The sequence below is a fragment of the Mauremys reevesii genome, linkage group 3, assembly GCF_016161935.1.
Source record: "Mauremys reevesii isolate NIE-2019 linkage group 3, ASM1616193v1, whole genome shotgun sequence".
Lineage (NCBI taxonomy): Eukaryota > Metazoa > Chordata > Testudines > Geoemydidae > Mauremys > Mauremys reevesii.
In genome coordinates this window covers 3,814,257-3,827,958 of record NC_052625.1, presented here as the reverse complement: position 1 = coordinate 3,827,958, position 13,702 = coordinate 3,814,257, and the positions used below count along the sequence as shown (strand labels likewise).

General features: G+C 45.6%; 2 protein-coding genes across 6 annotated transcripts in view; one reads left to right on the top strand and one right to left on the bottom strand.

Annotated features, from left to right (window-relative positions):
• The window catches only part of MORN2 (MORN repeat containing 2), a 28,838-nt gene extending 19,324 nt beyond the window's left edge, over positions 1–9,514 (bottom strand). For all 3 annotated transcript variants that reach the window (XM_039532659.1, XM_039532660.1, XM_039532658.1), the window contains exons 1-4: positions 9,470–9,514; positions 8,262–8,312; positions 6,116–6,222; positions 2,850–2,986 (exon numbers count right to left, since the gene is read on the bottom strand). In XM_039532659.1, coding sequence (XP_039388593.1) covers positions 2,850–2,986; positions 6,116–6,222; positions 8,262–8,312; positions 9,470–9,476 — 302 coding nt within the window. In that variant the 5' untranslated portion in view covers positions 9,477–9,514. The remainder of the gene's footprint in view (positions 1–2,849; positions 2,987–6,115; positions 6,223–8,261; positions 8,313–9,469) is intronic.
• DHX57 (DExH-box helicase 57) overlaps positions 9,460–13,702 on the top strand; it is a 41,952-nt gene continuing 37,709 nt past the window's right edge. The window contains exons 1-2 of one of the 3 annotated variants that reach the window (XM_039532655.1): positions 9,460–9,600; positions 12,159–12,373. In XM_039532655.1, coding sequence (XP_039388589.1) covers positions 12,168–12,373 — 206 coding nt within the window. In that variant the 5' untranslated portion in view covers positions 9,460–9,600; positions 12,159–12,167. The remainder of the gene's footprint in view (positions 9,601–12,158; positions 12,374–13,702) is intronic. The other 2 variants (XM_039532653.1, XM_039532654.1) reach the window with 2 other exon arrangements.

Here is a 13,702-nt window from a genome sequence, read left to right as displayed (position 1 = left end):
TATCTGAATACTCCCTCAATGAAGCAAAGTCTATGCTCCAATATGCCTTGGCAATGGAAAATGAAATTTAAAAACAGTCCTGGGGGACCTGTTCCTCTTGAGAAGTGAATGAATAATAGTGGTATCTCAGTTTTCTCAAGGAATCCTGAGAGTCAGCAAGATAACCTAGAAAAGATTGTCAGGGACCACAGTGTATTTAGAATTGCAAGCTAGCCTCAAACATTACAGAGAACTATAAAGACGGTGGCATGGAAAACAGATTATTTGAATGCCAGGAAGATTCATAATATGTTGGGTGAGACGATGGTGGGAGATAACCAGCTAACTTCTGTTGCGGAGTAGCCAACCACTGGTCAACTGATCATATTCCAGGAGCTTTGTTACCAGCTCCTCTTCACAAATTTTTTTGCTCACACAGTGATCCCTGATATGTCTGAACAAGTTCACTAGCAAGAAATATTGCTAATAAAAATTTGTGAATTTCTACTCATCCAACGCTGACGTGAACCCAGAGCAACACCACACAATCCTTCCTGCGGCTAAGAACATACTGGATTGACCACATATTCACAACTGGTGATATTCATCCCTGTGCAAAGGGCCAGCAGGAGACCTATGCACCACTTACATCTCACTTAAGTGGGATATAGGAGGTGCATAGGCATTGTGTTGGCCTAACACACACACAGGCTTTTGAGAGAAAACACACGGGAGTCACCATCTTGATGTATTTCCAAACGTCCTTGCCAAAATGGTAGGCACTCACTGTTTGTTTTCACAGAATGCTTACATCTTGTGTTTCATATCATAGTGCACACAGAATCCCTAAAATAGAGTTTAAAATTACAAATTCTGAAACAGCAAATACATATGCTGGGCAATGTAATTTTAAATGGATTTTCCTTGTAAAGCGCTAAAATAAATGTGATATTATTACTTTTCAAAAAGTACTGGTTTGGTTTTAGGATACAGATTTGTATTTGGTTTCTGACTGGATTCTGACAGCAGGGACTGATGCCTTAAAAATATCATAATCACTGGTCACATTTCTAGTACTGGTGTATTCAGTTCTCTCTGTGCATCACCAGCAAAACTGTATTTGGATTCAAGATTCTTCATTGTTTATTAACGATATAGAAAAAATGCAGCTTGCTTTTCAGACGCTACCCTGAGGCGGTAGTTTAAAAAAAAAATCTTGTATTAACTTCAAACCTGAGCAAATTTGCCGAGACTCATTTAAGGAGAATGAATATGAACACTGTTGACATCAGTTTTAAAGTCAATTTTTTGATTAGATTCACTTATGAAATCAAAATCCACTTTCTGTTTCAGGGACATACAATCTTTTCCTCATACAAACCCCTCATTCACAACCCTGCATCAACAGACTCAGCTGATGTTTTATAAGGTCAGCACTACAGCTTTTCCATTAATCTGAATGATAAAAAACCCAAAAACCTCCAAATGCAGCATTTCCTCATCACTTTGGAATCTAAACTTCTATCTTAAAACATCTAGGAATAAGGAATGCAGCCACAGGGCCGCCCGGGGGGGGGGGGGCAAGTGGGGCAATTTGGCCCGGGCCCCACAGGGGCCCCCACAAGAATATAGTATTCCATAGTATTGCAACTTTTTTTTATGGAAGGGGCCCCCAAAATTGCTTTGCCCCAGGCCCCCTGAATCCCCTGGGCGGCCTGTGCAGCCATACCTACGGCCTGGGGCAGGGATCAATTTGTTATGAAAGAGGGGCTGGGGCTCAAGCAATTTTTTTACATTCATAACTGATGCAGCAAGCCCAGCATTGCTGGGGCTCTGAACTGCCAAGCCTAGAGATTCTGGGGCTCTGAACTGCCAAGCCCAGCAATGCCGGAGCTCTGAACTGCCAAGCCTAGAGGTGCTGGCAAACCCTGGCACAAATTAAGCATTGGCTGGGGGAATGGACCCTGTAAAGCAGTGACTTTGAAAAGGATCATAGCAGAGAAGTAACTCAACACCAATTCCTAGTGTGATGCTCTGGCAAACGGCTAATGCTAGCCTTGGCTGTGTAAACAAGGGAGTGGTGAGGACGAGGAGGACAGTAAGATGACTCTCTGTATACAGCATTGGTGAGACCGATACAGGAATACAGCATCCAGTTCTGCTGTCCGCATTTTAAAAAGAATGTTGAAAAATTGAAGAGGGTGCAGAAGAGAACCACAAAAATGATTTCTAAGCTGGGGAAAATGCCTTATGGTGAGACAATTAAAGAACTCAATCTGTTTAGTTTATTAAAAAGAAAACTGAGAGGTGACTTAATTACAGTGTGTATAAGTACCGTGACAGGGAAAAAATACTGGGTGCTAAAGGTCTTTTTAATCTAGCACATTAATCCCTTATGACCTTAAACACTACGAATCTATGGCCACGTCTGTATGAGTAATTTTGTCTAAATGAGCAGGACGTGTGTGGCAAGCTGGGGTGTCCATCTGCAATGCTTCAGTGGGCCCTGCACTAATGGTTCGTGTAGACCCTGCTCCTGCATGTTACAAGTTTCCTAATACCACAGCTTCAAACTGCTGCACATCAATGCACACTAAGGAACTTTTAGTGCACAGAAGCAGGGTCCGTATGGACAGTTAGTGCGCAGTGTGCTGCAGCGATGCAGATTTACACCCCAACTTGCAAATGCTCATTAAGAGATGCCGTACGAAATGAAAAATTTCAAAATGGCCTCATCCTTCACTGGCAGGAGAAATCAACTCCCACATTTGGTCAACTCTGTGTGGAGATTTAGTATCTTGCAGTATTAAAACCCACGTGCTTGGAGGGAGCAGCCTAAACAACTCTTGTGTCTTTGGCGTTAAGCTTACTTGTTTTCATTGAAATTTCCAATGTACTTTGCTCCATTTGGAAATGAATAGGTTCCTAGTCCATGAAACATGTTGTCCTTGAACTCGCCTTCATAAACTGCCCCTGAAGGATGCTCAAGCCTTCCAATGCCATTCATCTATGTTGAACAAGGAGTTGAGGAAGAGGGTTAATACTTATTCTTAAAATACTGATGTAGACCAGTGTCTTCAGATACTTTTCTTTGAATGGACTCCAGAGGTGAAAGTAAGTGGGTACGGGCTGGTACGGAGGACCAGTAAGAAAAGGAGACTGGCTGAGGGAGGGGGAAGCCTGTCCCCTGCATAAGAATAGTTTAAACTCAGCTGTTCCCTGAGCAGTTCAGCCCTCGGGGTTAGGAGTGGATTCTGGCATCCTTGTTAATTTCACTCACAGTAGCTGGGGGGAGTGGGGAGGGTGTATTTGACCATGGCAGGGGCAGTCCTTGTCTGCCCCCGGGATGAGGGGATCTTGTCTCCAATACTAATATACACAACAAATACAAGCATTTGGCTGCACAGCTTAAATCCAGAGCTAATAAAAGCAAGTGGAAGGGGAAAACTCACTGTCACATTGGTTTCTCATCTCCTCCCTCCCTCCCTCTCCTCCAGAAGGCTGCAGACAAGGCTCTGCATTCCTCCCCCACTCCCCACCCAGCAGGGGTTCTCCTCTAGGCTCTAGCTTGCAGGGTTAGAAGCCATTTCTGGCATCCTTGTTAATTTCACTCCCAGTTGTTGTTGTTGTTGTTGTTGGGGGGTGGGGGGGGGCGGAGGGTGTGTGTGACCATGGCAGGGGCAGTTCTTTTCTGCCCCCGGGATGAGGGGATCTCCTATACACAAAAAACACAATCAAAATCAGGAACCATTTCCAAGTTCAAATCTATCCCATTCCCTCCCCAGCAGCGGATCATGGTTGTGATGTCCAAGCTGCTTGCAGATCCTCTTTGAAATGTGACTGAACTGTGCAGGGAACAGCTGAGTTTAAACTGTTCTTATGCAGGAGGCAGGCTTCTCCCTCCCTCCCTCAGCCAGTCTGCCTGCTCCCTGCTGCAAGCTAGACGGTAGCCCCTGCAGCTGCTGCTCAGTGCCAGGCAGGGAGAAAGCATGGAGCCTAGTGTCTGCAGCCTGGCTGGAGGAGGAGGGAAGACACGGAGAAAAATGTGACAGTGAGTTTTCACTTTTTCAGGCTTATTCCAATAGTAAAGTTTTATTACAGACAGTCCTGGTAGTAGTAATAGTAGCTTTATTTTCTCTATCTATGTCATGCAGTGGGAGGGATCCATGAAGTACATAGGAGAGGTGGGTTGCTTGCGATTGGACCATATGGGTAAGAAATGTAAATTACTTTCACCCCTGCCCAAACCCCAGGGCTCCCAGCTGCCTCTGCAGCTGGTAGCTCCGGGGGTGATTTAAAGGGCCCAGCTCCTAGCTTCAGCTGAATCCCTGAGCCCTTTAAATCCTGATTTAAAAGCTCTGGGATTTAAAGGCCCCACCTCTTCTGATAGAGGCCACGCCTCTTCCAGTTGAGGCCCCTCCCCCTCGGCAGGACTCTGGAGTACCGGCAAGTCCTTTAAGTTACTTTCACCCCTGATGTACTCCATTATTAAATAAAAACAGGTAGGGCACCTAATACTCTTCAGGGATTACCCAGGCTCTCAGCTGTGCAAGGGTTTCAGATGGGTCTCAGAAGTTTTTGGTCAAGGTAACTATACAGTAAACCTTTCTCTTATGAAAAGTGTCATGGGATCTTTTGTGTCCATACAGCAGAGAGCCTCAGCTTTTAAACCATAATAGAATGGAAATAACAAGTTAAGGGAAAAGGCGTGTGCATTTCTTTCTAACTTCATAGTGCCTACAATGGTGTCAACAATGCACCCCACCAGTTCATACCCCAAAAGCAATACAATACACACCCCATAAGCCATACACACCGCAGCTTCATCAAACTTGCATCTACTACAAACCTTAACACAGTGGTCCCCAACGCGGTGCCCACGGGCACCATGGTGCCTGCCGGGGCATTTATGTGCCCAGCGGGGAGAGAAGCCACGGCCCCGCGCTTGCCAGGGACAGAGAACTCCGGGGCCTGCAGGCTGCGGGTGCCGGTGCTCTCTGTCCCTGGCAGGCACGGGGCTGCGGCTTCTCTCCGGTTTCTCCGGGGCTGCGGGTGCCGGTGCTCTCTGTCCCTGGCAGGCGCAGGGCCCGCCTAGTGCCCAGCAGGGGAGAGAAGCCACAGCCCCGCGTCTGCTGGGGACAGAGGACTCTGGGGCTGCATGCTGCGGGCACCGGCATTCTCTGTCCCCGGCAGGTGTGGGAGTGTGGCTTCTCTCCGGCTTCTCCGGGGCTGCAGGCGCCGGTGTTCTCGGTCCCCAGCAGGCGAGGGGCCGCAGCTTAAGCTGGAGAGAAGCCGCGGCCTCGCGCCTGCCGGGGACAGAGAACTCTGGGGCTGCAGGCTTCAGTCTATGTTAAAGTAAGAACAACAAATATATTGGGACCAGCAGTTCAACAATGTTTTACTTTTTTAAAATACATAAGATGAAAACTGTTTATGATATTTATTTTGTAAAAATTCCTTAATTTTTCTTACAGGTAGATAAAAAAGAGCAAATTCACATGGTAAGGTGAAAGAGTAATTGCCGAATAATTTAATTAATACCTTTTACATGTAAAATTACCCTTTTTATCTTATGGATTCATATATTATGTAATATTAAATATTATGTTTTTCGTATTATTTAATGTACAAATACATTGGTGCCCACCACACTCTTCTGAAAACATGAATGTGCTACTGGCCACAATAAGGCTGGGGACCACTGCCTTAACAGTTTACTTGTTGCTGTTGATGCTCTGTTTACTCTTGCATTTCTCTTAGCTTGGACAATCAAAATCGATGTCAGTTTCCCTTTGTTTAAAATTCTTTTAAGGTAGCTTTTTTACTGAATTATCTTTAAAAAAACACCAACAGACTAAAAAGAAGGACATGCCAAACCAAGTGTTGCCAGGAGAGGCTCCCTTCTAATTGCATTGTTATTTGTCTAGTTACAGGGGCTACACACTCAGTAGCACCAATTTTTTTCTCAACACCAAAAACCAACTTTTCCTATATTTACTCATTTTGTCTCAGTAATTCCAAAAGACAATCCAAGGTTTATTCTTTAAAACTAGATAACCAGTGGGAAACAATAGAATATTCATTAATGTTAACTGAAAGATCCGCAGACGTTTTAAATAGAGAACTTTTAAATTACCTTATCATTTTTCCAGTTTCCTGTGTAAGTAATTCCATTAGGGGTAGTATGAACTCCATCTCCATGCCTCTCAAGAGCACCATCAGGTGTTCTTATACACTCACCATCTAAAACGAGTGAAGGAAAAGAGTAGTTGGAGAAACCCTGTTACTTTCAAGATACTGAAATTCAAACAGTCATTTCCATTTGAATTAGGCAGTATTTAATCAAAAAAATTAAATCTTAGAATAAATCTCTAGAAGTTAAAGATGCAAAAGACAGAGATGGCAATTATTATTATTATTTATTTATTTATTCCATTTCACTCCCTGTGCAGGATTGTTTCCTACAGGATATGTGGGGGGTCATGCATGTCATGCAGAAGGTCAGCTCCAGCCAAGACGCTGGGTTGGGGGCTGCTCCACGTGGGTGGACCCTGCTCCGGCCGGGGGCTGCTCCATGTGGTGCACCAGCGCTTCGGCTGGGACACTGGGTTGGGGGCCGCACCACGCAGCTCGGCCCCGCTCCGGCTGGGGCGCAGGGTCGGGGGCCACTCCATGCAGCTCCTGGAAGCCATGGCATGGCCCTGCTCCGGCTCCTAAGCACTCCAATGGGAGCTACAAGGGCAGTGCCTGCCGATGGGGCAGCACGCAGAACGGCCTGGTCGTGCCTCTAGGTAGGAGCTGGAGAAGGGACATGCCACTGCTTCTGGAAGCCGCTTGAGGTAAGTGCCGCTTGGAGCCTGCACACCTGAGCCTCTCCCCATGCCCCAACCCTCTGTCCCAGCCCTGATCCCTCTTCCACTCTCCAAACCCCTTGATCCCAACCCGGAGCACCCTCCTGCACCCCAAACTCCTCACCCCTAGAGCCTGCACCCCCAGCCAGAGCCCTCATCCCCTCCCACACCCCAACCCCAATTTTGTGAGCATTCATGGCCCGCCATACAATTTCTATTCCCCGATGTGGCCCTCAGGCCAAAAAGTTTGCCCACCCCTGGCCTAGATGATCAGAATGGTCCCTTTTGGCCTTAAATGTTATGAATAGGTGACAGGGTATGGATCACTTGATGATTACCTGTTCTGTTCATTCCCTCTGAAGCACCTGGCATTGGCCACTGTCGGAAGACAGGATACTGAGCTAGATGGACCTTTGGTCTGACCCAGTATGGCTGCTCTTATGTCTCTATATTCTCAGTTATCAGTGCCACTCAAATGTAGGACAATCCGGTGGCCTACAATAATAAAGTTCTATGCTGCCATGCAGGAAAATCAGATTGAATTCTCAGATATGTTCTTCTACTCCCTGACCAGTATGGACTAACTAAGGAGTCACACCTGAGTCTATGAGCCTAACCTTGCACCACTGAGGTCAATGGGATTTTCACTGCTGACTTCAATGGAAGCAGAATTAGGCCTTACCAGAGAATGTGGTTTGCATCATGCAGTATTGACTCCACTGGCTGATTGTGGTCCTGATCCTGGAATCAAATCAGTGTGAATGGACTGCCGCATTAGTGCAAACCCTACTGACTTCAACAGACCTTTGTGCAGGTGCAGGAGTCTCCCAGTGCAGAGCTGGTTGTAGGATTGGGGTTTTAGATGGTAAACTCTCAGAATCAAAACCTGGCCCCACTGAGATCAAATGGAGTTTTGCCATTGACTTCAATAGAGCTAGATTTTTGCCCTGAAAGTAGTTCCATCCAATTTTCTCAACCTAAGCAATGGTGTTTTAGGTAAATAAGGTCTTAAGGTTTGGAATAGCTGGAAGGAATGCTGAGAAAACAAATTCACTTATATTAGTTTCCACAAATCTTTAGGGATTTTAGTTTTAATAGTAAGCAAGACGTGTTGTTTAAACATTTTCTCTTTTCCCTTTTAAAGAAAGCATTTTGGTTTCAAAATCTGACTCAGACACTGACCTCTGTCATGGCAATGAAGTTAGTATATAGTACATATTTGATACTACAAACTCAGTTTTAATGAAGGTGACAAGTTGTCACGATATTAGGGGCTTTGTCTGATATAACCAACTATACCACCTCCCTTGCCAAAAAAAGTGTCCCGATTTTTCACACTATCCGGTCACCCTAGTTCTGAGATATTTTATCATTTTTTTTAAATTGCAGTCAATAAGAATGAGTAAGCATTAACTCTCAAGAATTTCTTACCATATTTGTCATTATTTGGAAATACAAAAGATATTCTATAAACTTCAGGACCTGTTAAAAGAAAATGTGTGTAATTATTTTACTTTCATTTTGGAATCCAAGCCTTTAAACAAACTAGAATCAATCAATAATATAATTGTATTTATAAAATGTCCATATTCCTCCTCCAAGGCACGCAGTGTACTGCATGATACAAATTAATTAGAACTAATTAAAATACAAGAAAAACATAAGGAAAAGAAACACTCAACATTCAGGACAGACACAAATGTTAGCATCCAGTACAAAAAGAAGGGAAAAAGCAGGTAGTTGGGGAAATGTAATAAACATAGGACCAATAGTAGTCACAATAAAAAAAACCTTTCAAATAAAAAAGTTGAGGTTTTTTTTCTTTCTGAAATGAGGGGAGAGATGAATAGACACAGGTGTTTCAAGCAGTGAGTTTCCACACTTTAGGACCCGCAAAGCCACAGCCTTATGCAGATATCAGATACAATTGTGGGATGGTTCCAGGGTTGTCCTGGAGTGTTCAGGAATTAAAGATTAATCTTTAATTAAACGTTATGTCATGTGATGAAGCTTCCCACCAAAACTGGCAACCCTGGAATGGCCCAGAATGAGGTTCACACACAAGATAGTAAATACAGCCCTGGGGTAAGGCTTTATAAAGCCGGTAATAGTCACAGTGGAAGGGCAATGTACCACTTTTTATACACCCAGAGCAATAGGGGGGGTTCTCTGCTCCGAACTGCCTAGGTCCCTGAGCAAACCTGATGCTCTCTGCTGAACAAGCTGCAGGGCGACGTCTGCTCTAAACCCTGTGCAGAGGGCACCAGCGGGGATCGGATTCTGTGTGCATGAAGTCAGGCGTGGCTAGCGTCACCTGGCCCTGGGACTGGGGTTGCCAATTGTGGTTGGAGGGATTCCTGGAGGTTTCATCACATGACGTAATTTTAAATGGCAGCATAATCTGCCAGTCCTGGGGACTCCCGGGCAATCCTGGAGGCTTGGCAGCCCGGCGCGGGGTCCGGGCTCGCCCAGCCTGAATTGGGCTCGTTCGTCCCGCTCCGGGGCGCCGCGTTCCCAAAACGGCCTGACGGGACCAGCCTCAACTTCTGTGACTGGCCAAGCGGCTCTGTGGGGCTAGTGGGCTGCGGCAGGGACTGGTGGGGGGAGCGGGCTGTGACGGGGGGGGCAGAGGCTCTCACCGGCCATGCCTGGGACGCGGTGTCTGCGGTTGCTATGGAGACAGATTGACTCTTGCACCGGAAGTAGAAGGGATCTCACTTCCGGGTCGGGGGTGCCTGCGCTTGGCTGGCTTCGGAGCCTGTTGTGACAGGTAGGGGGAAGGGGGGGGGTAATCCCCACCGGGCGGCGTGTGTCCCACGGGCGTGGGGGGGCTGGTCCCGTGGGCGTGCTGTGGGGCGAGGGGTTGTCCCGCGGGAGGTGGGGTCGTGGTGGAGGGTGCGGGGCCCTGCAGGGGGTGGGGGGTGGAGTGGGTGGGGTTGTGGTGGAGGGTGCGGGGCCCTGCAGTGGGTGGGGGGTGTCGTGGGTGGGGTTGTGGTGGAGGGTGCAGGGCCCTGCAGTGGGTGGGGGGGTGGAGTGGGTGGGGTTGTGGTGGAGGGTGCGGGGCCCTGCAGGGAGTAGGGGGTGTAATGGGTGGGGTTGTGGTGGAGGGAGCGGGGGGCCCTGCAGGGAGTAGGGGGTGTACTGGGTGGGGGCGTGGTGGAGGGCGCGGGGCCCTGCAGGGAGTAGGGGGTGTAATGGGTGGGGTTGTGGTGGAGGGTGCGGGGCCCTGCAGGGGGTGGGGGGCGTTATGGGTGGGGTTGTGGTGGAGGGCGCGGGGCCCTGCAGGGGGTGGGGGGCGTTATGGGTGGGGTTGTGGTGGAGGGCTTTGGTCCCAAATGGGGCTGTGGTGTCTCTAGGGGATGATTACGGTAAGTTGGTTTTATGTCTTGTGCTGGGTGTGAATTCTCTTCCCCAAGGTGTCTTAACCCACTGACATGTCAGCTCTAACGGTGACTGTGACCAGCATCAGGCACCTTTGCTTGTACCCAGAGCTCCTGCTGGGTGCACTGGTCACGCTTCTTACGTGGCCTTGCAGCAATGCTACCTACATATCCACTCCCTCCTCCACTGTGCAGGGGCAACAGCCTCTATTTAGCTGAGATGGTGACTCGTTTCATTCTAAAACTCTGTTGTAGAGTAAGGCTGTGTCTACACTACGGTTTATGTCGGCAGAACTTACACCACTCAGGGTGTGAATAAACCACCCCCCTGAGCAACATAAGTTACGCGGACATAAGCGCTCTAGTGCATAGCGCTGTGTCATTGGGAGAGCTTCTCTCACCGACATAGCTTCTGCTATTCACTGAGGTGGTTTATTATGCTGATGGGAGAGCTGTCTCGCATCGACATGGAGCGTCTTTAACAGATGTGCTGCATCAGTACAGTATAACATTGGTTTGGATAATTGCCAAGTAAAGGTTCTTTGCGATCCCACATCATGGCATTTGTTTTTGCTGTTTTCTTTTTTAAAATCTGGCTTATTGAATTCCACAATGAGAAAACATCCTGTAAAATCGGTCTTACAGTGAAAAGCTATTATAGGCTGCTAATTATGTTGTGATATGCAGCAAAATACAGCTGTTCCACATTTTGGTCTTCTGTCATAGGTTTTTAATGGCTTGTGTCATGTAATGGCAGGATTGAAGGTTGAGAGGTATAGTTAGGCTCATGTCTTCTCCACTAGACTACAGTGCCTCATGCAGATTACTTTTAAAGTGGTTCTTAACCTTTACCGCAGCCTGCACGCCTTTGGTTCTCAAAATATGTTCATGCACCCCTTATCAAAAATCAAAATATGTTCTTGCATCCCTTAAATCTAGATATATTTTTTGTTTGTATATTACAATAATCGTTAAAAAATGTATAATGTTAATAAATACATAGGTTTGATGAAACAAAGTAGTTGTACTTACGTGCCTGTGCTTAATTTGTGTTTTTGATGATTTACCTTCTAAAAAAATCTGGCATGTCTCGCACTCCCAGAAAGGGCATCTTGCACTCCCTAGGGGTGTGAGCACCCCAGGTTAAGAACCACTGCTTTAGAACATGCATCCTTATCCTCACCAGCCCTGCAAACTTTGGGATGGAAAAGTAATAAAGACTGAACGCCTCTCCACAGTGGAGATCCCCTTTAAAGGTTGTCCCTGGGTCATCTGTGCCCTAGAAAGTTCCGTCATTGTGTCCCCATTAGAATTGCAGTACGAAAGAGTGGGGCCAAAGCTGCTGAGGAGGCATGAGGCTCCTCACAGAAGGCTGTGGCCTCTCACTGATCCCCCTAAGATGAATGCAGATCCATCAGGTCTGTGTATTTCAAGCAGGGGTAATTCCTGATGAGCTCAGTTGGTGCAAACCCCAGCTCGAATGCTTAAGGATTGGCACCGATGGACTCTGGCTGAATGGCTGTGAATTCTAAGTCTCCTTGAGGCCATAGCTGGGCCACCTGTGATACCAGGCTAATAATACTTACCCGCCTTTTTAAAGTGCTCTAAGAGCTACTGATGAAAAGAGGTAATCACAAAGCATTGTTATTAAACTCATTTTTCAGCTGAAGAAACGGAAGCACCAACACTACACGTTAGCAAAAACCTGCTATCACAATGGACTAGAATAGCTTTTGTATTAAATGCTTTTGTATTTTACAACAACTATTGTAGAAGAGTACACTTGCTTCTTGGACATATGAATTAGACAAGGCATATTTTCTAACAGACCATTTGTTAACAATACTCTTTATTGTACCATATAAATAAGAGTATGATGTGCACCAAGAAACATGGACTGTATTGCATAATTATAAGAATATTTGTTTAACCTTTTTTTCCCCCTTAGTAGGAGAAAATGAGTTCAGCAGGGAAGAGAAGAGGAAGGCCAAATAAAGGCGGAGGAAGAGGGAGAGGGAGAGGCAGAGGTGGAGGTGGAGGAGGCGGAAGAGGCAGAGGACAATGTAACAAATCTCATGCTGGTGGAAATAAGAAAGGGTCAAGCAAAATTTGGGATGATGGGGATGACTTTTTCTGCTTTGAGGAACCGCCAGTTGCATCCAGGTCATTATTATTCATTTTCTACATGACTAAGATTTGTGGGACACTTCAAATCCCCTTTTTGAACACCTTTGAATGTTTGGAAATGTAAAGAGAATAGGCATTCTTATACTTGGGAAAGTTTCCAGATAACATATTTTATATAGTAAGAAACCTGGGTAAACAGCTTAGATTAAAGCACATACACTTAGAATAACTTAAAAAGAAACACAGACGAATGCTCTTCAAATACTTTTTGTGTGTGTGTTTATTCTCTTTCAAGTTAGCACCAATGTAAAAGCCTCCCTTAACCTGTAAATCAAGGCCTGGATTTCTTGTAATAGATTTTGCCATAGTTAGGCACGTTTGGATAGTTTTTGATGCATTTTTTTAGAGCATTGTTATCTGAGTAATTGTCGGTGTAGTTTTCATTGCAGTGAGCCACTGAAGATAATGTTTCAGAAAAGAGTAAGATGGAAACCCTTGAGTAGTTGTTATGCACAGTGAAATTGTAGTGCCTAGATGGAGCTTTTAAGATGACCAGATTGGTGCTGAACTTTGCCTGTAATTGCTAGCTTTCAAGTCCCAGACACTGGTTCTAGTCTGACCTTCAGGTGAGGGAGGAGCAAGTTAGCCTGATTTTACACATGGGGGTAAGTGAGGTTTACAGAAATTAGTGACCCATCAAATAAATCACAGCATGGAGTAGTGGGATGTCTCAGCAAATGCTTGTGAATTTTTAAGTCTTAAGGCTAGTTAAGAGAGGAGTTGGAAAAGCACAATAGGATTCAGGATCTCTGGCTCCAAACCCTGTGTCCAGTTCCCTCGGATTTACACACACACACCTCCCACTCTTCCTGCTGCATTTGGCAGTGGCTTAGTGGCACTCTTTCTCTCTGGTACAACTTACTTTCACCACAGCAACTATGTGACACTAAATTGTAGCAGTCTTTTTACTGGCAAATAACAAGAGATGGTACAAATTCTAGAAAGAAGAGTGGACAGGCCTTATAATCATCTTCCATTTAAAATGTAAATGTTGAAAGAGTGAATTTTCATGTTAAAATAAAAATCTATACTTGCAGGCAAAGAGTTCTGCTTTGCATATTGAATTATCAGTCCTTTAAAGCTAACTTCTCCTCAAGTTTTACATTTCCAAGTTTAAAGCATGTTTTAATGCAAATGTATGATAGCTTTTGGTCTGCCAAAAAGTCTTTTTATTGTATAATCTTAGTGTGCATGCGTTAGTGTCCGTTTTTTTTAATCCAAAATGTATTCTAGCCAATCTGTACTTAAATATACATGGCTGTATTGTAACCACTGATGATTTTATATAGCCAAATAACTTGAAAA